At 54.2% G+C, this 27,997-nt stretch overlaps 1 protein-coding gene across 1 annotated transcript; it reads right to left on the bottom strand.

Moving 5' to 3' along the window:
• Nucleotides 1-15: 15 nt before the first annotated feature.
• ZNF282 (zinc finger protein 282) lies at nt 16-27,676 on the bottom strand. The gene is given in 9 exon segments (XM_032592475.1): nt 16-2,753; nt 8,939-9,052; nt 10,517-10,630; nt 11,887-12,006; nt 13,813-13,932; nt 14,472-14,598; nt 23,977-24,396; nt 26,704-26,800; nt 26,802-27,676. Coding segments are annotated over 9 exon segments (2,031 nt in total). The 5' UTR covers nt 26,957-27,676; the 3' UTR covers nt 16-1,989.
• Between the last annotated feature and the right edge of the window lie 321 nt (nt 27,677-27,997).

Genomic DNA, 27,997 nt, shown 5'->3' with positions numbered 1-27,997 from the left:
AAAAAAAAAAAAAAAAAAAAAGAAAAAGCTGGTCTTATTCTCCATGATTTAGATTCTGAAAATATTGATTTCCTGCATATACTCTTACAAGCAGAATACTGCCTCCTCCCAAAAGGAAAACACTGGACTAGAAGGTTCCCTTCTGCTCTACCAAAACTCCACGCACGGAATCTGTTTAACTTCTCATTTCAACTCCTCTTCTTAAGATTTGCCTTCTTCAGAAAGCAGAAGGAAGGAAAAAAAGAAAATCGCAGTCGGGCTCCGGTTCTTCGAGGCTTTACCGTAGGAAGCCATGCTGCAGAGCCCTCTGGCCTTGTGAAAATGCAGTCTGCAATCTGGACACCTTTTATTGAATTTCAAGAACTCCCCTTGCCTGGCGGAAAGGGGTCTGAGCAAAGCAGCGCAGCGCAGATGAGGGGAGGGTGGAAGCAGGACACTCGCAAACTGGTGCCGGCTGGGCTGCCCCGACTGGGACAGAAGCAGGAGCGACGGGAGGGGCAGAACAAGTCATTCTTGACGCAAACAAGGGTCTTGGGGCGCGCCACCCCATCCCAGTGCCTGGTCATGCAAGATGCAGAAATGGAGACCGTGGCCCCTCAGGACCACGGAGCAGATGCACCAACCGAAGGGAGTCCTTTGGGCGCCTCCCGAGGCGCCTGCAGGGTCTGGGGCAGAGTAGGGTATGCTGTCCACGAGCATGGTCAGATAACAGATAGCACCGGTTGGGAGGCTCAGGGCAGGAGACCGAGGCTCTCAGACTCTAGCACCCGCTTGCCCGGCCCTCCCGGGAAGAGACTCACTTCCTTGATCGCTGCTCCTGCGGCCACAGCCTCTCCCTCACCCCTTCGCCCTGGGAATAAATCAACTGGAATAAATCAACAAAGTGAGGTCTGACCCAGGGCACCGGCTGCCTCTGGAGGGCCGGGTCACTACTGTGCAGTAAAAAGACGCACCGGATTGAAGGACCGGAGGTGGGAAGAACAGGCTGGGGGCAGGGGACCTACTGCCCGGGAGCGCCTACACAGACAGAGCCTTTCTGGGAGGCACCAGCCAGGGCATCGCGGAGCTGCTTGGTCCCCCGCCTCGGGGTAACCGGGGGAGTTGGCCCCCCGCTGCTTCTGATTTCTGGTGGGTCAGGGGAAGGAGGCAGGAGAGAGACTGAGAGAGGCCAGGCCAGAATAGTCTCTCAGACACGGGAGGTAGGCAGTGTGTGTGGTGGGGGACACTGCTCTGGGGCCCAGGAGCCCTGCCACTCTTCTTGCGGGATCCTGGGTAAGCCATCCATCTGGGGTCTCTCTTCTCTCAGTTGCCAAGTGGGGACGATCCTACCCCATCCACCTCAGAGGGACAGGCTAAGGGTAAAAACGGCTGACGGATAGAAAACACGTTTAAAAAAGTACAAAGCGCTATTGGAACGCGAGGCAGTGCTGTCATAAGACACGTTACCCCTTAGCCCATCCCTCATTTCACCGACACACTTTGGCTAACCTACTCGGCATCTCTTAACCTCAGGACCTCATTTCTTTCGCTCGGAAGGCTTCTGGGACTCCCTAGTTGCTTCCCCTGATCACAGTCTGTGACCCCCGCGGCCAATGGGGCGCGCCAGGTGTCTGAGGGGAGTGCCCGAAGACCGTCGCCTCCTCACTGTCCCTCTGGCACCTTCCCTTGGGGAAGACGCTCAGCTGGCCCCTTGGTCCACCCTATGAGATGAGCTGGCCGTCCGTTCAGGCCGGACAGGTCTAGGGGCTCCCTGCCCAACCCCTCCCTTCCCCCCCCCCCCCCCCGGAGGACCCTGTCTGGAGTGCAATTCCTCTTCCCAATTTCCAGCGGGCAGCAGGTGGAGGGAGGGAAGGCGCGCCGAGAACCACGAACCACGGGCAGGATCGGGTTGGGGGGGGGGGGGTGTTCCGGACGCGCCCCCAGCCCGGGGCCGCTCCCCACCCCCTGCTCCTGCCGCCGGGCCCTCCCCTCCCCTCCCCCAGCCCAGCCCTAGTCGTGCTCTGGTGGCGCCTGGAGAGGCCGAGGGGCGCCGAGCCCCGGGCCGCCACTGTGCACGCGCAGGTGGTCCTTGAGCGACTCCTTGTAGCGGAAGCTCTTGCCGCACTCGCCGCACGTGTAGGGCCGCTCGCCCGTGTGGATGCGCTGGTGCTTGAGCAGGTTCTGCTTGCGGATGAAGCTCTTGCCGCAGAGCGCGCACTGGAACGGCCGCTCGCCCGTGTGCAGCCGCTGGTGGTTCTGCAGGTGCTCCTTGCGGCTGTAGGTCTTCTCGCACTCGGAGCACTTGTAGGGCCGCTCGCCGCGGTGCGTCATCTGGTGGCGGATGAGGCCCGAGTGGCAGTTGAAGCTCTTCTCGCACTCGGCGCACTCGTACGGCCGCTCCTTGGTGTGGCTGCGGTGGTGGATGATGAGGCTCTTGCGCACCCCGAAACTCTTGCCGCACTCGGGGCACGAGTAGGGCTTGCTGCGCGCGCCGTGCAGGAGCAGGCTCCGCCGCAGCCCGCCCGGGCAGCAGCTGCCGCAGCCACCGCCGCCGCCGCCCCCGGGCCCCCCGCCCGCGCCCCCGCCGCCCCCCTGCGCCCCGCCCGCGCCCCGCTCCCCGGCCAGCGCGGGGAAGCCGTCGTCCGGGGGCCCGCCGCCCGCCGCCGTCTCGGCCGCCGGGAGCACGGCCAGGCTCGGCGGAGCCGGCTGCGGCTGCGGCTGCTGCGGCTGCTGCGGGGCGGGGGGCGGGTTCTTCACCAGCAGCAGGCTGTCACCTGCAGAGGAGGACACACGGAGAAGTGACATGCTGATGGCGCTCTGTCCGGGGTCCCCCCCCCCCCCCCCCGCACACCCTCCCTGAGAGGGGCCCAGGCCCTTAACGGATTTCCTCTGCGGCTATCTGGGCCTCAGCTTCTCCGAAAAAATGAGGGGCCTGAGCAAGGGCAGGGGGCATGTTCCTTATGGTTCCGGGGCTCCTTGACCCTCTGACATGCCCAAAGCCACCCGCTGGCTGGAGAGCACCAGAAGCAGGTCCAGCAGGTGGCACTCAGTTAGGAGAGGAAACACCTGCAGAAAGCAGGGGCAAGGATGGGGGTGGGGTGGGGTGGGGTGGGGGTGGGGGCTGGGCTATGCGGAAGTCACGTTGGAAGGCCGAATTGCCAGGAAATAAGAAAACAACCGCATTCTGATGTTTGATGCTAATTTATCTAAGGAGAATCTCTGGACCAGAGGGAAAGAATTTACCAGAATTTATCCAAGGCGAAAGCCTGTCTGGGGGCCTACAGAAATGGAATGCAGGGAGCGGGGACCAGAACCACACGGCCATTTTCAGTCGTGTTTCTTTCAAGCCACTGGCCTTCAGACTTGAACAGCAGCACAGTGCCTGGACCGCTGGGCCCAGCCTGCCGTCTCTATCCCCATCAAAACTGACCAGACAACGGGGGTGGGGGGGTGGGGGTGGGGGGGCGGTAGGGAGGGGGTTCAGTCAGTTAAGCCTCCAACTCTCGATTTTGGCTCAGGTCATGATCTCGTGGTTCGTGAGTTCAAGCCCCGCATCCAGCTCTACGCTGATAGTGTGGAGCCTGCTTGGGATTCTCTGTCTCCCTCTCTCTCTGCCCCTCCTCCAAGCATTCTCTCTCTCTCTCAAAAATAAATAAATAAACTTAAAAAAAAAACCAAAAAACTGACGAGGTAGAGAGCCAACTCCATAGGACACTGGCCAGGGGCCAAAGCCTCAGTAACTCTCCCGGCCTCGATCCAGGGTGCCAGGCCTTCAATCCTGTAGGACTGATCGTGGGCTGTGGCCTCCATCGCAGCTGCACCACGGGCCTTGTTTCTCCCTCCACCCAACCTGCTTCTCTCACCCCTTCTCCCAAGGGGACCCCAAGGAACCACACCCACATAAGCCTCCATTTCAGGGCCTGTTTCCCAGGAAACCCAACTTGAAACAGTCCTGATTTCTACTCTGATAATTCTTCCAACTCGGTGTGCGCATCAATCCACTGCTCTCACCTTCCCATCATGCACCCGCTCCCCTCTGCCCTCCCTTGCTGACCCAGCTTAGTTCCCGTGGTCAGCACCGGGGTCACTGGGCCACGAAACACCCTTTATGCCTCTGCTCTGCTTGCCTGGGGAACCCCAACACAGCAACCATGCTTGAGCAGCTGAAGATGGCTGGCAAAAATTGCACAGATCTCAAAAGGGGCCCCCACCCAGCCTGTCACCCTACTCTACTTCTCAGCGTGCCCTGATTTATGGGGCATACATCCCACCTCTTCCAGCCGCCAGCCTGAGAACTGTTGTTCCCGCCCTCACTGGCCAGTAATGAATTCAGACTTAGGCATGTGACCTCGTTCTGGCCGATGACACGTGAGGAGGAGGCTTCTGGGTGCTTCCTCACTCCTTCGAGTGTAGGAAAAGAGATGGCCTTTCCTTTCCCTCTGGTCTGGATGTGACTGCTTTGGAAGAGCTGCGCCCATCTTGCTCTAGCCATTCCAAGGAGGCTGAACAAAGAGCTGGAAAGAACCCAGGTCCCGGATAACGTAGCTTCATCCTTGAATCAACCTGAGGCTGAACCTCAACTGCCTCTTAGTTACGTAGTGGAATAAATGTCTTCATTGTTGAGGGCAGTTTCAATCAGGGGTCTAAAGCAGTGGAGAACAGCCTACCAGGCACGGTGGTCCAGTATCTCCCAATTTAAGAGAACATTCTCCCTGGACCCCATGTGCTCCCAGGCTCCGCTACCCCATCTCACCTCATCTTTGGTCCTTTTCATACCAATGTTCTTGAAGAGTTATCTACCCTTGCTTTTACTGATCTCTTTCAAACTCTCCCCGCTGAAACAACTTTTTCAAGGTCATCAACAACCTCCAAGTTGCCCAATCCAATGGCCTCTTCGCAGTCCTGCATATTTAGGCCCTCGTTGTGTTTGTAGTTAACCCTCCCTCGAGAGTCCCTTCTCTTAGCCTCTGGATTTCCTCCAGGCTCACACCTCGTGCCTCTTTAATTCTTTGTCTACGCTCCCCCTAGATCTCTTAGAGTCCCCAGCCTTAAAATAACCTATGTATAATAATTTAGCAGGCTTTTGTCCCTGGTCCCTAGGAGGTAGCCTCTAAATCCTTGGAATTTCCAGGGTGAAAGGAGTGTCTTTCTTATTCAAGGTAGGCTCTGGTGTTATGCTAATGAGGCAATTCGTGGTGAGTGCCTAGATAGTGGAAGCCAAAAAATGATGACTCAGGATCTGGGCTGCCTATGCCAGTAAGACCGTCCCCACGACTGGAGAGGGGGGACAGGCTGGAGAACGACCTCAACCTCACCTCCAGTGGTTCAGTCAATCAGAAGTATGCAAAGAAACTCCAGTAAAAATTCTAGACACAGAAGCTTCAGTGAGCTTCTCTAATAGGCAATACATACTGTGTATTGTCACACATCACTGTGCTGGGACGGTGACACTCCTGATCCCACAGGGAGCAGACAACATAAGCTTCCATAAGCTTCAATGTTTAGGACCCTTCCAGACAGAACTGGTCCCGTGGATCTCTCCTTTTGCTAGTTCTGATTTGAATCCTTTTGCTCTAATAAAACTATCAGTATAGATGCCTTCCTGAGTTCTGTGAGTTGTTCTAGTGAACTGAACCCCAGGGGCTAATGGGAAGCCCTGGATTTGTACCCAGATGGTCACAAGTGAGTGGGTTGGGAACCCTCAAATTTGCAGCTGGTGTCTGAAGTCAGAGCAGTCTCGTGGAGGAGGGCACTTCACCTGGGAAGTCTGGTCTAATTCCAGGGAGCTGCTGTCAGGAGTCATTGCCACCTACAACCCCAGGTGAATCTAACCCCGAGTTCTCTCTTGAACTTCAGACTCCTGTGTTCATCTGCCTACTTGGATGCCATCTCAGATCTTACAGGCCCAAAGTAGAGCACTTGATTTACACAGTGAACCGGCTCTGTCCCAGGACTCACCATTCCAGGAAACGGAATTTTGGTTCAGGTCCTGATTTCATGGTTTGTGAGTTCGAGCCCCGCATCGGGTTCCACGCTGACCCCATGGAGCCTGCCTGGGATTCTCTCTGTCCCCCAACTCCCTCTCCGTCCCTCCCTTTCTCTCGCTCTCAAAAATAAATAAAAATAAATGAACATTAAAAAAAAAAAAAAAAAAAAAAGGAAACCAGATCATGTCACTAACCTGTTTCTTCCCCAGGGAGGCCTTTCCTGACTTAACCCCCCAGCCCCCACCCCCCCCTGCCTGCTTCCCCCCCCCCCCCCCGAGTCATCACCTCAGAGCCCGGACCGCCCCTGACTTTATCTGGTATGCTCGCGAACTTGCTTGTCCCCCATCACCTTCCCACATAAGGAGCGACCCAGGCTCTTTTTCCCTGCTGTTCCTAAGTACTTGTAATACTGCATAGCACAGAGTAGGCACTGAGGAAATCTTTCTCAAATAACAGAAACTGAAAAAGGCGGGGACCAGTGCTTCAACCCAAGGCAGCGAACAACGTGGGAATTTCAGGAGCGGGCCTTCAAATTGCATTTTGTAGGTGTTGGCATCTGCGTAGGGGAGTCTGGCTCTAGGCTCCTGACCCCACTCGCTCCAGAAGCATCTGGTAGCCACGGGACTCCAAAGTCCTCCTCAGACTTCCTGCTTCGATGGAGCCTCACACACACTCCCTTCCCTTTGGCTGAATTAGATTTTTCTTCCTGTCTTACACTAGCTATCATATATAATTGAGGAATCCCTTTTACTACAATGTAGTGTCCAATCAGGCCAAAGTCTGACTTTGGGTCAAATAGGACACCAGGTCTTTCTTGCACACCCTGGGGCAGGGGGAAGGAGGCTGGCAGAGACGGGTATCCTAGGGTTCTGTGTTTTACTCTAATTCCACTACCCTCTCCAGTCCCAAACCCTCTCCAGAAGACGTGATCCCACGTCTCACCAAAAGTCCATCCTGTTGTCCTTGAGAAAGGACGTGTAATCTTTAAACCTCAGAGATACCACAGGTGATACTAATTTCAAGACGAACAAGTGGAAGGCGGGGGCCCCCCTTTGGGAGAAAGTCAGGAAGCTCTGATAAGAGGCTCTGGTGACTGGGCCGGCGGGAGATTTCCCAACACTCCCGTCTCCCAAACGCCGGGCATTGCCTCCCAAATGCCAAGGTTCGAAGGCCTCCCAGAGAGAAAACAGCACGAGACAAATCGTTCTGTGACTCAGAATATCCAAACCGAGTAGGTAAAACGGTCTGCTCACTTGCAAAGCTTTGCAGTCTCTGTATAGACTCCCCTCGATCATTCCCACGGCCACATAAGGTCTCCAGGAAAAGGCTCCTCCAGGCCCATGCACCCCCAGGCAACTTGGAGAAATCAGGTGGTCGTGCTGAGGGACGAAGGTTTGGGCAGAATTCCTGGCACGGGGTTTGATGAACTAGCACCTACGTCTTCGAGGCCAGAAACGGCCTCAGCACCATCAAGAAGGGAGTGGAAAACTGCGGTCACTTCTTCCTGGCCTCAGTCAGTCCCCTGGCTTGCCCGGTCTCACCCCAGCCCAGCAGCAGGTCGGAAGAGGACCACTTTAAATTCTATTTTCAACAAGGGCACACGCGGCTCCTCTCCGGCTCCCTGACCAGTCCTCCAGCCCCAGCCAACTCTTCCAGACTGGACTCAACTGGTCTCACGGAGAGGGGGATCCACTTGCCTGGGTTTTAAAGGGCCTTCCCGATCAGAAATAATCTATATGCTCAGCTCTTCCCTGGATTCTAGGCTCTTGGAGGGTTTCAGGAGTATGGACAGGGAGCATACTGACCAGAAGACACCAAGTCAGCCATCTCGAGGGCAAGGACATGGTGCTAAGTCTGGCAAGGAACACCAGCCAGACGCTAAGGGTGTTAAATGATCCGCGAACATATGCCTAAGGTCACTCACTGGCCAATAAGTGAAACTTCAAAAAAGACCCAGGAGACCCAAGTCATGTGAGACGTTTGGTCCCTTACCTACTGGGGGGAAAAAAAAATCCCCTCTGCCTGTTGGAGCTTTAGTATCTTTACCAGCTACTCTGGGAGGTCAGCTCAGGGCTGGCTTGGGACTACGGCCAGCGTCTTCTAATTACGTGAGCCACCTGGTGTCATCAACTCCTGCTCAGGCGCCAGTGGCTCGGCTCTCTCCCAGCCCCCTCTCCTTTCCCTGCTGTTACGAGCTGAACTACAGCCCCCCAAAAAGAGGTGGAAATCCAAACCCCAGGTACTGCAGAAAGTGACCTTATTTGGAAACAGGCTCTTTCCAGACGTAATTAGTTAAGATGAGGTCATACTGGAGTAGCGTGGGCCCTGACGCCGTCTGACTTACGTCTTTAAAGGAAGACGGCTAGGAGAGGACACCGACACGCAGGGAGAACACCACGCGAGGGTAAAGGCAGAGGTGGAGCCATGCATCTGCCAGCCCAAGGAATGCTAAACGCTGCCACAAACACCAGAAGCTAGGAGGTTTTCAGAAAGGGCATGACCCTGCCGACCCCTGGATTTCAGACTTCTGGCCTCCGGAACGGAGAGACAATACCTTTCTGTTGTTCTAAGCCACCCCGTTTGTGGTGCCTTGTTAAGACAGCGCTAGGAGGGGCGCTCAGTGGGTTGAGCGGCCGGCTTCGGCTCAGGTCATGATCTCACAGTTTGTGGGTTCGAGCCCCACGTTGGGCTCTGTGCTGACACTTCAGAGCCTGCAGCCTGCTGTGGATTCTGTCTCCCTCTCTCTGCTCCTCCCCCACTCGTGCTCGGTGTGTGTCTCTCTCTCTCAAAAATAAATACACATTAAAAAAAAAGAAGAGGACAGCACAAGGACACAAACATGCCTGCCATCTTCCAAGAGGAAAGGAGACAGTGCTTTGATACAGAACATCACCCTGTCAGGGGGTAGGCCGAGGCAAGCAACCAGCCCTGTGGACGACATACCCAGGGGCCCCGGGGGACGCGTTACTCACTGGGGCCAGAGTCTAATCCGAGCTCTCCTTCCATGGAGTCACGTGGGCCCCACGGGTATGGCTGCTCCTCCTGTTTGATCCACGACAGAATGTCATGTGCTGAGATCAGAGACTCTGCTCGTGGAAAGAAGGCAGCCTGAGATTCTGTTCATTCCCACCGAGTTCATTCCCACCGCCAGCCCATCAGGGGTTAGAAACCCCTCACACGCAAGGCCCGCCGCCCCGGCTCACAGGGCACGTGGCATCTTGTGTGGCATCTTTGTCTCATTTCCTGGCCTCCTCACCCTCCCAAGCACCCTCACGGATGGGATCTCGCTTGTGCTCGAGACATTGAGCTGGCCACAGAGGAGGAGGCTTCGCCCAAAGTCTGTGCAGCTGCAGAACCCAGATGAGAACCTGCATCTTCCAATCTGTCCACCGAGCCCCAGAGCACCCTGCGGGTCCACAAGAGGCCAGAGGGAGGTCTGGTGTCTGACGGCCCGTGGGACCGGGGTATGAGTAATAGGACGTAAGAACCAGCAATGGCAGGGGCGCGTGGGTGGCTCAGTTGGTTAAGCGTCTGACTTCAGCTCAGGTCATGATCTCACAGTCCGTGAGTTCGAGCCCCGTGTCGGGCTCTGTGCTATCAGCATGGAGCCTGCTTTGGATCCTCTGTTCCCTTCTTTGTGCTCCCTCTCTCTGTCTCTGTCTCTCTCTCTCAAAAATAAATAAACATTAAACAAAAAAAATTTTTTAAGTTCTAAAGTTGAAACAAGGAACGCTAGCTTTTTTTTTTTTTAATTTTTCTAATGTTTATTTTATTTTTGAGAGAGAGGGAGAGAGAGAGAACAAGCAGGGGAGGGGCAGAGAGAAGGAGACACAGAATCCAAAGCAGGCTCTAGGCTCCGAGCTATCAGCACAGAGCCTGATGTGGGGCTTGAACTCACGAACCGTAAGATCATGACCTGAGCCGAAGTCAGATGCTCAACTGAGCCACCCAGGCGCCCCAGGAATGCTAGCTTTTATGTCTGATCTTGTCTTCCTGGTGTGGGGTCAGTTGAGACCCTGGGGTCATCGCTACCAAATATGAGGACACGGGACTTCTCCAGCTTTACAAGCACACGCGAAAACACATACACGCACGCACACGCAGGTCCCAGACAGGTGCAACTTCACTGTTCTGTATGCGTGGACTGTACCCAGAAGTTTCTCAGAAGAGATTTAACTAGCGTCCACTCATGAAATATTCCAAAAAACGTAAATTACTTTCATTCTGTCACAGAAATATACACCAGTTCTAAAAGTCTTTCTGGTTATATTTATTGCTCACAAATTGTCATTGCTGAAATAACTGTCGCATCAGTTACGTTGACGCAATAAACTGTCAATGGAATGATTCTTTTAGAAAAGCCCTCTGTACTTTACGAATGGTTAGATTCCAAAATCTGTACGAAGTTGCTCACTGAGGGACACGCTGTATTCTATCCCCTGAGCCTTTCACTGGCCTTTAACTAAAAGTGATCGGACTGACTTCCCAGCAGTTACAAAACTCAGAGAGAGTCTCCGTGTCCTTGACATTCATCCTGGTATCTTGCTCACCTGAATTGGGGTCCGTTGGAATATCTCTCTCTGCCAGATCCTGCTGATCCCATACGCACGGGTGCTCCTCCTGTTTAATCCGGGACAAGAGGTCCTGGGCGGAGGCTGGTGAGTCTGTGGGAATACAGCAACAAAGGCCTCAGGGGACACGAGGCGGCCTGCAAGTCTGTGCTCTGAGTAAATCTCTCATTTCCTGCAACGATCTCTTTTCCCTAAAATTCAGGCATAATTGAATCACACGAATTAATTAAAGGTTTAAGTCAGCTTGTCCCCATTTAATGGAGCTTTTGTGGCAGATGAGTGGATACTGTGGGGCGAGCATCATTACCGGTGACTTCGAGAGAGAGTCTTTCTGTGCTTCGGGAACTTCAGTCGTTAGAGTAAGAGTCACATTTGAGCCCAAAGCTCCACCGTGGCCAGAGGTATTCCTCGCGAGGGGATTTTCCGGGAAAATGAGGCCTTCCATGAGCCTTTTAGATTCACCATTTTATTGGGATTTTTCTAAGATGTATGCTCTCTCTTCTGCAGTCTGCTCAACCTCATTTACTCTTTCTTGCCTTCTTATCTCTCAAAGCTCTCTTTGAAGATACTAATACTGTGATGCCGTCTGGGAGCATGCCTGATGGAAAGGGAACAGGCTTTCCCCCAGTCAGATGATGTGATCCCTTACCTGTGGGCGTGAGGCTCTGACTAAGTGGGGGGCTGAGGTTTGTGGAACTCTAACCTCTGGATAAGTAATGAGCTATAGTATGTTACGAGATCCTGTGATGGGTAATTTTGTGACAGCTAGGCCGTGGAACCCACATAGTTGGCCAGACGTCATTCTAGATATTTCTGTAAATGTATTTTTTTTTTTCTTCAGAGATTGGTATTTAAATCAGGAACCCTTGAGTCAAATGGACTGCCTTCCACAACGTGGGTGGGCCTCATGCCAACAGCTGAAGGCTTTCATAGAAAAAGACCAAGCACCCCCAAAGGAAGAGGGGATCCGGCCAGCAGACTGGACACGGCAGCCTCCACAATCATTGAAGCCAAGTCCTTAAAATCAATCAGTCTGTCTCTCTCTCTCCACACCCGGACACACACCCACACTCACCTTGTGGGTTCTCGGGAATAGTTAAAATAGTTGAAAACTGATACAAAAAAGACAAAAAACAGGACAAGCTAAGCCCGGATGGGCGGCAGATTGCCGGAGCCATGTTCGTGCCCCTTCAGGAAACCCTGTCTCTCTGCCCGCCCGAGGTCCAACTTCTCCATTTCCAGCTCTGGCCTCTGGCCTGGCACACACAATGGACGATGCTGGGGGCCGTCAGACCATGCCGGGCCCTTCCTCTCCCTCCCTGGCTCGGGCAGCTCCTGGACTCACTCACCAGTAATAGACTCCGTGGGGATGGCTCTTTCCTCCAGGCCCCGCTGGCCCCGGACACATAGGGCTTCCTCCCGCTTTACCTGAGAGGACGAATCCTGTGCAGGCACCAGGGGCTCCGCTCCTGGGGAGAGGGAATCATGTCATTTTGGTGTCCTTTCTGAACAACATCACCCGGATGTTCTTGGGGTCAGGAGCACGGCTGATGGCACTTGTGAGGGAAGGACATGGGGGCTTCGGGTTCCTGGTGGGCAACTGCAGGGGACCCCGAGAAGCAGAAGGTCCTGGGAGCAGAGAAACAATCAGTATTCAGGACAAAGGGGTAGGCCTGGCCACAAGATGAGGTGTAATAAGGCCGGGAGAGAGTTCCAGAAACAGCCCAGGCTGGGTTCGGTGCTAATCAGGACCAGGTCAGAAGTTTGACCTCCGTGTAGGAGTCACTGATTTTCACTTTTCACCCCAGTCAGAAAGAGGTGGCCAGATACACACACACACACAGCCAGGTCCTTCTGATGTTCCATGGCGTGATGTACCAGCCCCGGCAGCGGGCGGCTTGGGTGGAGGGGGACAGATTAGATGAGGGACTGGGTTCAACACTGCCCGCAGCCCAGCAGGCGAGTCACCCAACCTCTCTGTCGGCCTGCTCGTTCCCCCCACAATGTGGGCATAGCGATCACGGCTCTAGCTCCCGCCCAGGGATGGATGAGAACTCGGGGAGACTGCTGATGTACCGGACTGAAACGTGAACGCCTGCAGCGCTGGAAGGCAGGGAAGGGGCCGCTCGGATGAACTGTCCAGAGACAGAGACTTGATCAGTGGTGGCCGGTGGCTGGGGGCCGGGGGCTTGGCGGGGGAAGTAGGAGTGACTGCTCATGGGTCCGGGGTCTCCCGTGAGGAAAATGTTCTGGAACTCGACAGTGGTGACAGTCACACAGCTGTGTGAACCACTGAATTACACACTTTATAAGAGTGACTTTAGGGGCGCCTGGGCGGCTCAGTCGGTTGAGCGTCCGACTTCGGCTCAGGTCATGATCTCGCAGTTAGTGAGTTTGAGCCCTGCGTCGGGCTCTGTGCTGCCAGCTCAGAGCCTGGAGCCTCCTTTGGATTCTGTGTCTCTGTCTCTCTCTGTCCCTCCCCTGCTCACCCTCTGTCTCTCTCTCTCTCTCAAAAATAAATAAACTTAAAAAAAAATTAAAATAAATAAATACATAAAGAAAAGAGTGACTTTATGGCACATGAATTACATCTCAACGAAGAGAACAGACTGGCAAGGAGGGGTCGCTACCTTCTAAGGGAGCTTCCTTAAAAAGGACAGAGTTCAGGGGCGCCTGGGCGGCTCAGTCGGTTAAGCACCTGACTTCGGCTCAGATCACGGTCTCATGGCTGAGTTCGAGTCCCGAGTTGGGCTCTGTGCTATCAGTGTCGAGCCTGCTTCAGATCCTCTGTCCCCGCGCCCCCTCCCCTCCTCGTAATGTCAGGAACTAGATCTCCTGGGGACCACACATCCCCTCTTGAGTAAGGAAGGCAGTGAGGAAGGCGTGAAGTGTGAATCTGCCTGTGATGAGGCCCCAGCAAAACCCCGTATCCACGCGGGCTCCCCATCTGCCCCGGGGCTAGGCCCGGCTGCTCCCAGGTCTCCGGCCTCTCCCTGCAGGCGGAGGTCAGGCCTGGGAGGCTGCGAGCCTGCTCCTCTCTTCTCTCTGCCCAGCTCACCTGGGCCTCCACAGCTGCCTGGCTCTGACCCAACAGACAAGCTCGGTGCTCCTTGGGCCCAGAAGCCTCTTCCTGTAAGTGACTGCCATTATTTCGGTGGTGGCAGAACCGGCCCCGAGAACGACTCAAGGGAAGCCCGTCTTGAACTCAAGCAAGGATGGTGAGGCTTCTCTCCTGCCCTGACCTTGGCCCGGGGCTTTTTTTCAGCTGCCATCACCTGTGTCTGGATCCATTAGGATTTCTCGCTCTTCTGGGTCTCGCTGCTCCCACACGCAAGGCTCTTCCCTGGGCTCCGCCTGGGATGGCGCATCCGGCTTGGGCACTGCGCCCTCCGCGTCTAGAATGAGTTGGAGGGGAAGGAAGGACACAGCGAAGTTGACCAGTGGATCCCGATCAAGGGCGCCGGCAGAAGTCTCCCTCACCCCAGATGCCCTCCCCACCAGAGGGCCCCTCGAGGCGGTGGCCATCACGTTTACGAGCTAATCTCTTATGAGGAACCTTGAGAACCAGCGAACGGATCCCCAGGTTCTGGTGTAGAAACAGCTGGACTCTGAAAGCCAGCAGCAGACAGACCGTGGCTCGTCCAAGGCTATTGGGATGAGGCGTGTAGTCAGGTGCCAGTGATGCGGTTTGGCTACATTCCAGAACAAAGCAGCCCCGAGCTGAGTGCTATAGTGGCAGTTCCTGTAACTGGGCTTTCAACCATCGTGTTGTTAGAATCATTCTATCTTTAGGGCATTATAAGCACAGAGTTTCTTGCATTTCCCTGAGGGATAAACACGAACACCTTGCCTGGGTGGTGTGAACGTGGGTTGAGAAGCGTTTCATTGCCCTCTGCACACGCTGCCTGCCCCAGAGGAGGGAGGGCGCTCTTACCCAGGGACACCAGGGTTTTGTAGTTCTCCTTGACAAGGTTGTTGTAAAGCTCCTTCTGCCACTCGTCCAAGTTCTTCCACTCATCCTCAGAGAAGTAGACAGCGATGTCGACAAATGTCACCGGAACCTGGGCCGACAAGAGTCACAGTCCGGCACCTGCTTGCTTGTCCCCACAGCCTCCCCTCCAGGGGCCACGGGGACCCTTTCACCCCAGAGCCTGGCCTTCGATCTCCACGGCTCCTCGTCCCCCAGATCCCAGCCCAGTCCACCTCAGTGGGGACAGTCCACTCTACTCCCGATCTTCTTATGCTTCCAAAACAGGATGGTCAACACGCCATTGCCCCACCCCCTTTTTTTAACGCACTTAACCATATCCTTTGTAAGTTCGCTTTCAGGTAAACTGGGTACCCGAAGGCAGAGCTGAAATCCACATGCTGCTTTTGGCACTCCAGGTGTCAGAGGTGTGGAAGGTTCTCAGAGGGGGGGGGGGGGGGTCCCTGTCCCCAAACCTGTATTTCCAGTCAGGTTAGCTCGAGGTACACACTTACGTTTTTGTCACCAAAACACGTAAATCTAAGGGCGTGTGCTAAAGCTGCAGGACCTTGACCTCGATGGTTCAACGCTAGATCCCAAGCATCTGGAGGCACCTGCTTTGGAGCCAGTAACTGTGTGTTGAATATGTCGAACGGCTGTTGCCAGTACTGGGCAGCTAAGTCCACTGCAGCCTGGCTCACCCATCGCCGGTGCGGCTCCCTGGTGATTCCACCCAGTCTAGTCTGTTCTCCAGGACTCCTATTTCGGTATGACAAGGGTCCTTGTCTCTACTCCCCTCGGACGCTCACCGGCATGGCCCAGCCTCGCACCGAATCTTTCAAAATGGTTTCGCTTCCTGACTTTATCATCTGAGCTTCCCCTCCGGGACACACGGCCTTGTCGCCATCGCTCGCACCCTGGCCTCCCACCCTCCATTCTCCCCGGCCCTAACTGGAGCGGGTCAGGCTTCGAACCTGCACACACGGCCAAGGCAAGCCCCTGCGGCACCTCTGGACACATTAGGTAAGGACAGCCCTCGGGGCGCCTGGCCCACTGGCGTCCAGCTCGGTGAGTGGGCAGTGCCTTTACATGAATTAGAAATGTCTAGGGGCACCTGGGTGGCTCAGTCTTTGGCTCAGGTCATGATCTCACAGCTCGTGAGTTCAAGCCCTGCATCGGGCTCTGTGCTGACAGCTCAGAGCCCAGAGCCTGCTTCGGATTCTGTGTCTCCCTCTCTCTCTGCTCCTTCCCTGCTCATGCTCTGTCTCTGTCTCTCTCTCTCTCTCAAAAATAAATAAACAGTAAAAAAATTTTTAAAAAGAAGAGGAAGAAGAAGAAGAAATATCTAGGGGCCCCTGGGTGGCTCAGTCAGTTAAGCATCCGACTCTTGGTTTCAGCTCAGGTCACAATTTCACGGTTCGTGGGATCAACCTTCACATCAGGCTCTGCAGCAACAGTACAGAGCCTGCTTGGGATTCTCTCTCTCTGCCTCTCCCCTGCTGGTGCGCGCACGCTCTCTCTCTCTCTCTCTGTCTCAAATAAATAAACTTAAAAAAAAAAAAAACTTTCATTAAAAGAAAAAGAAAAAAAGAGGGTACCTAGGTGGCTCAGTCGGTTAAGCGTCCAACTTCGGCTCAGGTCATGATCTCGTGGTTCACGAGTTCAAGCCTTGAGTCAGGTTCTGTGCTGACAGCTCAGAGCCCAGAACCTGCTTCAGATTCTCTGTCTCCCTCTCTCTCTGCCCCTTCCCTGCTCATGCTCTGTCGCTCTGTCTCTCTCTCTCTCTCAAAAATAAATAAACACTAGGGGCGCCTGGGTGGCGCAGTCGGTTAAGCGTCCGACTTCAGCCAGGTCACGATCTCGCGGTCCGTGAGTTCGAGCCCCGCGTCGGGCTCTGGGCTGATGGCTCAGAGCCTGGAGCCTGTTTCCGATTCTGTGTCTCCCTCTCTCTCTGTCCCTCCCCTGTTCATGCTCTGTCTCTCTCTGTCCCAAAAATAAATAAACATTGAAAAAAAAAAATTAAAAAAAAAAAAAAAAAAAAAACTAAAAAAATTAAAAAAAAAAAAAAAAAAGAAGAAGAAGAAGAAGAAGAAGAAGAAGAAGAAGAAGAAATGTCTAGGGGCCCCTGGGTGGCTCAGTCAGTTAAGCATCTGACTCTTGGTTTTGGCTCAGGTCACAATTTCACAGTTCGTGGGATGAAGTCCCCACATAATGCTCCGCAGCGACAGTAAAGAGCCTGCTTAGGATTCTCTCTCTCTGCCTCTCCCCCGTTGGTGCTGTCTCTCTCTCTCTCTCTCTCTCAAATAAATAAACTTAAAAAAAAAAAAAAAAAAACTTTCATTAAAAAAAAAGAAAAAAAGAGAGGACCTAGGTGGCTCAGTCAGTTAAGCGTCCAACTTTGGCTCCGGTCATGATCTTGCAGTTCACGAGTTCAAGCCTCCTGTCGGGCTCTGTGCTGACGGCTCAGATCCTGGAGCCTGCTTCAGATTCTGTGTCTCCCTCTCTCTGTGCCCCTTTCCCGCTCATGCTCTCTCTCTCTCTCTCTCTCTCTCAAAAAAACAGAAACAAAAACAAAAACACCAGACCCGCTGGTGCCCAGCTCAGTGAGTGGGCAGAGGCTTTATATAAATTAAAAATGTCTTGGGGGTACCTGGGTGCCTCAGTTGGTGAAGTGTCTGTCTTCTGCTCCACTCATAATCTCACGGTTCGTGGGTTAATGCCCCTTGTCGGGCTCCATGCTGACAGTGCAGAGCCTGCTTGGGATTCTCTTTCTCTTTCCCTCTTTCTCTCTGCCCCTCTCCCACTCTCACACATGATGCCCCCTCTCTCTCTCTCGAAATAAATAAATAAACGTTAAAAAAAAAAACAAACAAACGACAGAGGGGTGCCTGGGTGGCTCAGTCGGTTGAGCGGCCAGCTTCGGCTCAGGTCATGATCTCACGGTCCGTGAGTTCGAGCCCCGAGCCCCGCGTCAGGCTCTGTGCTGACAGCTCAGAGCCTGCAGCCTGTTTCGGATTCTGTGTCTCCCTCTCTCTGCCCCTCCCCCGTTCATGCTCTGTCTCTCTCTGTCTCAAAAATAAATAAACGTTAAAAAAAAAAAAAGTTAAAAAAAAAAAAAAGGACAGAATTGTCTGCTCTCACATCAGGTGCTCATAACCTCACGGGCATCCTGCACACCTATATGCCACCCGCTGACTGATAGCTCACGCATCACCCATCTTTAGAACAGAACTCCTAATTTCCTGGATCTTCCACCAGACTTCGGCAAATCCCCAACCTGAGAAAACCGACACAGACCACTTTCCGCATTTGAATTTCCTGCTGCTAGACAAAAGTCACAAAATTCTGCAGGTGACACCCACCATACATTCGTGCCACTTGTCCCAAGGCTGCTTTGGAAGCCTCTCGTTGATCTTGTTGACATCTGCTGCGCTCCCTGAGAGGCATCTTTCAAACTCTTCCCTCCTCCCAACCCTCCCCTCCCCCCATCGGTCCCGGATTCTGATCACAGGTAGCTGCTGGCAAGCTCCCCTTCTTGGCCCGTCTCACCAAGCGAACCCTCCTGCTAACGTGCCCCTCATTTCTCCTCCATCTCCTGCCCGGGAAACTCAACCCAAACAATCTTTTCTCTCTGACATCCCAGGCTCTCCCGCGTGGGTCACCCAACCTAAGATGAACCCAACTCTGCCGCGTCAAGAGACCCTACCCTCCCTCTTCGCTTGAAACACACTTGGCACTTTCTTCTCCACAACCCATGCCTCCTTTAACCCTTTACAATCTGGCTATGAACCCCTCACACTCCGAAACCACACCCTGGATGGTCATCAGTGGCCTCTTGTTAACCCTCACCCTTTCAGACCTCTTTGAAAGGGGAGATCGCCTTTCTGGAATGTTCTCCCTGTTGGTTTCCACAACTCTGCTTTCCTCCGGCCCACCACAGCTTACTGCTTCCTCTTCCTCCCCCAACCCCAAGGCTCTGCCCTTCCCCTTCCCTGTTCCTTCGCTTTTTCTTCGGCAAATTCATCCCCTGCACCACCTCAGTGGTTACCTCTTTGCACATGACACTCTTCGGCTTTCCTTGTTGCCCTCAGAGTTCAGATTTCCACAGCCCTCTGAGTGGCTCCATTCAGTCGCCTTTTAGGTACCTCAAACTACACGTATCCAAAACCAAGTTCATTCTCTTTTCCAACAGGCCGACTCCTCGGCCTCACTTCATCATTTCTATGAAGAGTCACAATTCTGGAATCATATTCTCGCGGTCGGAAATAGACATCCCTTCATAAAACTTCCCTGGGCCAGGATACAGTCTGAGACATGGCCGGAGACTACAGGGAGCCTACAGTCTGGCTAGACAGAAAAGACTATCCGTGAATTATCTGTCGGCCGGCCAATTAACAGACACAATAGAACCCAAAAGGCACAGAGGATCTGAGAGACAACAGCCTTCCTTGGCTCTGACAAAGCGGATGCATTTAGCATGGCCAAGAGTACACGATGAATTCTAACTATTACTAGCAACGTTAATTAACTTTCTCACGGTGCTTTACGGGCGTGGGTTTTACAATAGGCCCACGAATTCTTTGACCGTCCCTTCCAAAAGTACAGTCCAATTCTCCTCCCCCTGAGTGTGGGCAGAAGATTCAGCAACCCACTTCCAACAAACAAATTAAGCAGCGATGTGTACGATTTCTGAGACCAGGTCATAAAAGACATTACGGCTCCGCGCCGGTCTCTCTCTGGGGTCACTCAGTCTTGGGGGACAGCTGCCATGTCGTGAGGACACAACAGGCGTGTTGGGAGGTCCACATGGTGGGGAACTGAGGCCTCCTGCCATCAGCCAAGTGAGTGGGCCATACTGGAGACAGGGTCTCCAGCCTCGGCAGAGCCTTCAGGTGACCATAAACTGGATTATAACTTCATGAGACTCTGAGCCAGAACCACTCAGCCAAAACTCCGTAAATTCCTAACCCACAGAAAGCACAAGATGGTAAATACGCTAAGTTTTGGAGTAATCTGTTACACAGCCACAGATAACTAACACACAGCGAGCTACACAGTGTTGTCCCATCAACAAAATCAATGAATCCTCACAATTCATGCGACACATGTATCATCATTTTCATTTCCCATGAGAATACTGAAACTCAGAAGGACCAGCTGGGCATTTACCTACAGAATCATTTACTTCTCCTTCACTTCTTTCAAAAGAGGGACTGAGGAGGCTCCGCGACAACCAAAACAGACTTCAGCAGGTGTAGGAAGACAGTACGTGGCAAAAGCCGAGATTCACACCCTTGTCCTCTGATCCCAGACCCCATACCCATCCCATCGTTCTGCGAGGGCATATGTCAACTTGGAAGGCCTAACGCCCGATCCAATGCACAGAACACACAAAGGTGCCACCGGAGGCCATGGAGCCGGGTTAAAGCATGCGGCACGGAGAAGGGGAAAGGGCAGTGTGTGAAGAGATGCCGGTTGGGCCAGATAAGCAGTGTGCCAAACCACACTGAGAAGGAGCGTCTGTGGCTGCAGCGGGAGGGGGTATTCGCGGGAGGAACCAAACCACTCTTACAACTCAGTTCTAGGAGCCCGCAATAAATTGCCGTCACACCACTCTGCTGGCAAAGTCACTGCCTTGGTTGCCTCAGCAGATATGGAGACAGAGGAGACCCAATCCCTTATTTGGAGGTGGGAGCTCTCCAGCTGGACAGAGTCACTCGGCAAATACTTTTAGAAGACTGACTAAAGTCAGGTAGAGCTATAGGCAAGGAGACACAGCAGTGAACCATGCAGAAATGACATTCCGGTCAGAGAAAACCATCCAAGGGGACAAAAAAAAAAAAAAAGGAAGTACATACTTAAGGTGACCAATGGCACAGAGCAGGGACAGGGAAAAGAGCATGTAGGGATGGGGGGCGTGGTTTTCTTGTTTGGGGGGAGGGGCATGGAAGGGCAGACCCTCGGACGGATGGAAGCAAAGGGAGGGGGCCAGGTAGGTACTCAGGGAGGGAGCTTGCTAGTGGACGAAAGTCCCTGAGGTGAGACTGCGTGGCTGGGAAGGAGTGGACAGGAAGGGCGGAGGGGAGAGGAGGTCAGAAAGGTGCAGCTGGAGAGAGGGCTCCTGATGGAACAGGGGCTTTTATGTTGCGTGAGAGGGAAGCCGTTTGGGGGTTTTAAGCAGAAGTAACTGATTTTTTTTTTTAATTTTTTTAAATGTCTATTTTTGAGAGAGAGAGAGAGAACATGCGCAATTGAGGGAGGGGCAGAGAGAGAGAGAGAGAGAGAGAGAAACACAAAATCTGAAGCAGGCTCCAGGCTCTGAGCTGTCAGCACAGAGCCCTACTCATGGCTCGAACTCACGGACCTCGAGATCATGACCTGAGCCAAAGTCAGAGGCTTAAATCAGCCACCCAGGTGCCACTAACTGGTTTATATTTTTGAAGGATCGCTCTGGCTGCTCTGCTGAGAACAGACTGTACAGGGTGAGGGACGAGGATGGAGACCAGGCAGGAGACCATGGCGACGGAGGTTCCCACCAGATGATGGTGGGAGCAGTGGAGATGGAAAGCAGAGATTAGACCACGGATAGTATTTTGAAGAAGAGTCAGGCAGATAGCATTTACCAATCTATTGGAAGGAGGGTTGAGAAAGAAAGGAAGCAAACGTGACCCCAAGGTTTTTGGCTTGAACACCTGCAAGGGTAGAGTCGTCTTCCATGGAGAAGAGGATGATTCGGTTAGAACAGGTTTCAGGCGGAAGATGGGAGTTCAGTTTGGTCGTGTTAAGTCTAAGATACTGGGGCGCCTGGGTGGCGCAGTCGGTTAAGCGTCCGACTTCAGCCAGGTCACGATCCCGCGGTCCGTGGGTTCGAGCCCCGCGTCGGGCTCTGGGCTGAAGATGGCCCAGAGCCTGGAGCCTGCTTCCGATTCTGTGTCTCCCTCTCTCTCTGCCCCTCCCCCGTTCATGCTCTGTCTCTCTCTGTCCCAAAAATAAATAAACATTGAAAAAAAAAAAAAAAATTTAAATCTAAGATACTAATTGAATACCACTGGATTAGCAGGTAGACATGTGAATCTAGCATTTAAGAAGGAAGTCTGGGCAAGAGACAGAGAGAGAGTGTGGGAGGGGGAGACTGCATTCGGGAGCCGACAGCACACAGGCTGCATTCAGAACTCCGAGATGAAATGAAATCATGAGGGAGGGAGCATAGATAATGAGTCAAAGGTCAACACCCAGCTCCGGACCTCTCCAAACAGAAGAGGTCGGGAAGTGGAGGTGAACCAGTGCAGAAGACTGAGCAGGAGCCACGAGTAGAAAGGAGCAGAATCAAGAGAGGTGACTTGGGAGCCATGTGAAAAGGTGTTTCAAGGAGGGGGTGGGTTCCTGTATGCATTGCCACCTTCGGGGCAGAGAGGACGAAGACAGAACTGACTGTGGACATCATGAAGGCTTTGGCAAGATGAACAGGATGGAGAGGTGAGAGCAAAAGCCTGGTGGGCAGAGGTTCCAGGGAGAATGATCCAATTACCAAGGTACTGGGATACTGAGAATAGAGGAACACGTTCAACGAGACCATGGAGGACGCAGAGGCAGAATCTAGACAGTCAGAAACTTGGGAGGACACACAGCCTTTCTTCTACAGACACTTTTCTTTTTTTTTTTTTTTAATGTTTATTTATTTTGAGAGAGAAAAAGAGAGAGAGAGCTGGGGAGGTACAAAGAGAGAGGGAGGCAGAAGATCCAAAGCAGGCTCTGTGCTATCAGCGCACAGGGGATCATGGGGCTCAAACTCACGAACCACAAGATCATGACCTGAGCCGAAGTCAGATGCTTAACCAACTGAGCCACCCAGGTGCCCCTCTACAGACACTTTTCATGGAAAAATGAAAGAGACGAAGGAGGAACTGACAGATTTTAAAAGACTTAAAAAAAAATAGCACCTTCTTAAGTTCTGATCCAAACAAATTAATAGAAAACAAATTATAACATGTTTGGAAGACCAGAAAATGTGAACACTGACTGGATGTCTGAGTGGGCTGAGGCTTTTGTGGTGGTAGCAATATTGAGACATTATTTCAGAAAAAGACTCTACTTTTTAGAGCTATACACTGAAATATTTACAAAAAAAAAAAAAAAAAAAGACTGATATCTGAGACTGGCTTCAAAATAAAGTTGGAGGGGATGTGGATACGGATTTAGAGGAAATGGGCCAAGGGCTGACAGCCATTGAAACTGGACAAAGGACGGGCACCTGGGTGGCTCAGTTGGTTAAGGGTCCAACCGCAGGTCAGGTCATGATCTCATGGCTCGTGAGTTTGAGCCCCGCGCTGGGCTCTGTGCTGACAGCTCAGAGCCTGGAGCCTGTTTTGGATTCTGTGTCTCCCTCTCTCTCTGCCCCTCCCCCACTCACGCTCTGTCCTCCCCCCCCCCCCCCCCCCTCTTTCAAGGATAAACATTAAAAAAAAAGATTAAAAAAAAAACAAAACTGGATGACGGGCACAGGACAGTTCATCACACTATTCTATCTACTTGTTGTGTATATTTGAATTTTCTATAATAAAAAGATGAAAAAGGGGAGGGAGAGAAGGAACTGGAGACAGCAAATACTGATGACTCGGTTAAGGAATTCTGCTCTAATGAGGAGCAGAGAAATGAGGCACGGGCTGGAGGGAGAGGCAGGGTCTAGGGACGGTTTCATGACAGAGACAGGCAATGTTCGAAGATGTCTAGAGCAACCAGTAGAGGGGGGAGTGGACGACCCAGAGGAGAAAGGGGGAGAAGGCCAGAGTGAGCCCCGGGGTCGGTGAAGGGTGGGCCAGTAAGGCCGCAGGAACAGGGAAGGCAGCAGGCCCGAGGCAGCATCGGATGAATGTGGTGGCTTCACGTGCATCTCTTTTGGGGACTCCCATTTTCTCAGTGGACCAGAAGGCGGGGTCATCGATCGACCGTGCTATGTTGAGGATCCAGAGGGACAGTGGGAGAGCGAATGGAAGGGGGAGATGGAGCATGAATTCTGAGCTGCAAGAGGGGCCCACAGAGGGGACGGTCACAACTTCCTAGCAATTCCAGTTAGCATGGTTTGGGGTGTGTCTCAGCCACGCTCGGGTAAGTTCATCCAAAGAGAACCAATGACTCATGGTCCTCTGTAGGTGCCAAGGGGAAACCCCAAGCAGTGAAGAGCTGCAGGAGTCTGCAGACACCCAGGTACCTTGGGGGTATTGGGAAAGGTGACAGGAAAGGCCAACAGAGAGAAGCAGCACACGGATTCCGCGGGCAATGGATAGAGGGCAGCCTCACGGAGCTAGAAAATTCAAGACTAGGTTGTTTAAGCGGAGGCAGGCTTTAAGAGAAACTGAAATCCCACATGGGGGAGCCAGAGAGTTTCATGGGCAGGACTGGCAATTTGAAATCAAGAGTTGTTCACACGTGCGGGTCCTCGCTTCCATCTCTGCCCGCGCGGACCGCTACGTACCTTGGGGACCTCCCCCTTGCTGCCTGGCGGCAGCCTCAGCACCCAGAAGTTCCTGTTTCTCAGCAGGTTCTCCATGTTCTCCAGCCGCCTCTGCAGCAGCCCGTACTCCTGCAGCAGGGTCCCCAGCACGGCCCACTTGCTCTCCATGTGGTTCCCGAACTCCACGGCCGTCTTCTCGCAGTCCGCCAGCTTCTTCTCGGCGGTGCCCGTCCGCCCCTCCAGATTTAGCAGCTGGCTGGCCTGGGCATCCACCTTCCTCTCCACGGCCTGAATGGCGGCCACCACGGTCCAGAGCGAGATCTCTGCTGTGGGCAGCTGGGGCTCTCTCATCATGCGGTCAGGGAAGACGGGTGCCCTATCTGGGAAGGGCGGGAACTGAAAAGGCATCGGTCGCCGGGCATCCATGTCCCACTCTTGAGCCTGTGAGCGGAGTGAGAAAGTGACAGCCTGGGATGAGACCCTATGTGAGTGGGGAGTGGGGCCTGACAACAGGAAACAACGAATCAAATGCCTCAGATTCTCGCCCTTCCGCCATGCCCCCACCCTCCAGGCCACAGTGTTCGTTAATGTCCCCAGTGACAGCTCAAACAGCCCAGCCAACCTTCCCATTTCCTGCCATGGTCACTGGTTCACCTACCTCGACCCTTGGCAGGTCAAGGCTGTGGACAACCCCCCCCCCCCCCGCCTCGCCTACAATGTCACATATCGCTTTCACAGAACAGCCGCTTTCCTCAGGGGCTAGACTTAGTGATGAACCTCCTCTCTCTGGAGGTTGCCTAGTGCTTTCTGTTTCAGAGTAAGAATTTTCTTGTAAGTCATCTGACCCTAATCTTCCCAGCCATCTCTAAGCAGGTTGGGGCAAGAATGATTATCTCCGCCTTTGAGATGATGGAACTGAGGCACGGAGAAGTGGTGGTCATTCTACGGCACCTGGTTTCACCGCCAAATGGGGCAGCTCTAGGTGCCCGCAGGGAACAAAAACACAGTTGAGGAAAGTGCCACCATACCCAGCAGGGCTGTGACCCAAGGAGCCACCAGAGAGCCCCAGTGAGTGAGCTGAAGGGCAGCCTTTTTTCCATACACAACTACTTATTCATATTTTCTAAAATGAAAATAGGCTCGCCAGAAAACTTCACTGACGAGGGGAGAAGAGGACGTGTCTAAGAGGAAGAGGAGACTTCCCAGTCCCGTCCCTTGCTTCCTGGAGGAGGGCACCCCAGGGTGCAGCTTTGCCCACCAGAAGGTGAGGCCCCCTGGGTACAAGTTGGGAACTAAACCCTGTGACCAAGAGGGGGTGGTCACAGTTCATTGGTGACCTGGGAACCAGCCCCATACCATAGCAGCAACAGGGCTTAATAATGGACAACAGCAGGATGATAAGCCAATTCTCCTTACATTGGGCGATGGGAGGAGGTATCGTTTCCTTTCTCCCGGTTGCTGAGAAGAGGCCCTCAGGCTGGGCAACGTGGTGGCCTGCTGCTTAGGGGTGACCCGGGCAGGCTAGGGACAGGCATGCCAACTGCCCTAACTCTAAGCAGCTGTGACCGTCACAGAGGAACACCCCACAGCTTCCAGGGAATCGCTCGGTGACCTGGGATAAAGGGGAACAGGGCCCTGAATGCCAGGCCCTGCAGAAGAAAGAGGCGATGTTTCCATCAAAGCCATCCATCTGAGCAGATCTAGGCTTGACTCCTCCGGGCCCATAGGAGGAGACAAGGGCCGACAGCGGAAGCTCAGAGCGTCCCCAGGCCCAATTTGCTTTTGGAAGGTTTGGAGACCTAAGGCTGAAAAATGATCCAACACAAGGGAGCAGCTCCCGGCTAACTTGTCAGAACCCGGTGGAGAAGCAGGCCAGGAACAGAGGGGGCTTCTGGGGGATCCGCCCAGGGTCGGTTCCCACACTCTCCGGGGGGGGGGGGGGGGGGGGGGGGGGGGGGAGACCCGTCCAGGTCTCCATGGGCACCACCTCCTCGCCTTTTACACAGTACACAGCTCCCAAGCACTGGCTATCAAACTCCTCTGCACACCGAGATCCTCACGGAGCTTTAAAGAACTGACTGGTGTCCTCTCAACCTTAGAGACGCTGATTTCACTGGGTTGGGGCCAAGTTGGGCGTCAGGAGTCTTAACGCTCCGGTGACTCTAACGTGCAGCCAAGTTTGCCAACGGCTGAAAAGAAGGCAAAGTCACCTCTCGACGGCCCCTCTCCTCCGTCACACCCGGTGCAAGGGAAAAGCGAATGACTCGTTAGACTTGGTGCAAGATGGCAATACAACATCCAAAAATATCTTTTTGTCAAAGTGGCTACGGTGTAAACCTGTTGGGGTACGCAGGTGCGCACACGCCCGGGGCCGGGGCACGAGTGCGGCGGGCCGAGCGCTCGGCCGCCAGGCGCGAAGGTGAGCCGCGGTCACGGCTCCGCCAGGTCTCGGCCCCCTTCCCCGCGGGGCCTCCTCCGGGCGCCCGCACCGTGCACGCGGCCTCGGGGCCTGCTGCTCGGCGGCGCGCGAGGGAGGGCCTGCTCGGGCGGGGGCCGGCCGCGGGACTCGGGGCCGGGCCTGCTCGGAGCCGCCGCGCCCCGCCTGCCGCGCGAGTCCGCCCGGGTCCGGGCCCACCGGGGCCTCCGATTCCGCGCCCGCACGCGAGGGCCCCCGGGCGCCCGCAGCCCCGCGCCCCGCCCCCACGGCCAGGCGGCGCGGCCATGGCGCTGGGCGGGGGCTGCACCCACCTGCATGGGCGGCATTCCCTCGGCCATTTCCCCGCGCAGCGCCGGCTCCTGGTGGCAGACCTCCTCCGGGGGCAGAGCCTGGGCCCAGCTCCAGCTCCGCTGTCCAGCCCAGGCCCTGGATGCCCAGCTGCTGAGGCTGCGGCCGTGTTGACACAAACTGCATCCTGGAGTGCTGTTCCCCGCTCGGGCCGGCCAGGGAGAAGAAGAACGTTTTCCAGGCGCCTTCCCCCTCGCCGGGGCCGGACAGCTCCATCTACAGCCCGTAGGAGCAAACAGTCCCCTTCGGCGCTCCCCGCCCCTGCGCCGCCAGCTCGCCAGCCAATGGCCTCCGAGCTCTGCCCGCCCGCGGGGACCGGCGGGGGCCACTTCGGGGCCTGGGCCACGCCCACTGCCGCCCCAGGTGGCCCTGGGTGGATCTGCTCGTTGGATCCCTGCGTGTGGGATGCCTGGCCCCAGAGTCCCAAACAATGCCGGGTCCCGATTTCTGTTAATGCTGCAAATATGTATTGGGCATCCCCAAGGGAAATGGTGTCTGACCCTACTGAAAAATTTGCAAGAGTAACTGTGCCTGCGGACTGTATCTTCTGGCCTTTCCCCTTCCCTCGTTCCTTCACGGGCTTTACCTCCCACTCTCCCTCTTCCCAATCCAAATTTACCGCGACCAATTCCAGGCCTTTGCATTGGTCTGGATGACAGAGAAGTGATCTGGGCCAACGTGTCAGAAGAGGGCCGAACTCTTCCTCCCCGGTAAGGTGCACCGTATTTTAATACCAGCCTCTTCCAAAACCTTTAAATATAGGTCAACATCACTTTGAAACGTCAAGCTAAATCAGAGGCGGAACCAGGGGGAGGCCCTGGTAGGCTGATGGAGATTAGGGTGAGGGGGAAATTCACTCATTCATGCCACAAATATTTACTGAGCAGCTACTATGTGCCCGGTACTGCTTAGGCAGAGGGTGGGCTTTGCAGTTGGATATACCTGAGTTTAAGTTCCTCGGGGCGCCTGGCTGGCGCAGTCGGTTAAGCGTCCGACTTCAGCCAGGTCACGATCTCGCGGTCCGTGAGTTCGAGCCCCGCGTCGGGCTCTGGGCTGATGGCTCAGAGCCTGGAGCCTGTTTCCGATTCTGTGTCTCCCTCTCTCTCTGCCCCTCCCCCGTTCATGCTCTGTCTCTCTCTGTCCCAAAATAAATAAACATTGAAAAAAAAAATTAAAAAAAAAAAAAAGTTCCAAAATCACCACTCGCTAGCTGTGACCGTGAGCAGTTTAACTTCTGACCTTCCCCTCGGTCTCTTC

Source organism: Lynx canadensis, chromosome A2 (genome assembly GCF_007474595.2).
Source record: "Lynx canadensis isolate LIC74 chromosome A2, mLynCan4.pri.v2, whole genome shotgun sequence".
Lineage (NCBI taxonomy): Eukaryota > Metazoa > Chordata > Mammalia > Carnivora > Felidae > Lynx > Lynx canadensis.
Note: the sequence above shows the minus strand (reverse complement) of the source record. Positions and strands in the feature narration are given on the sequence as shown.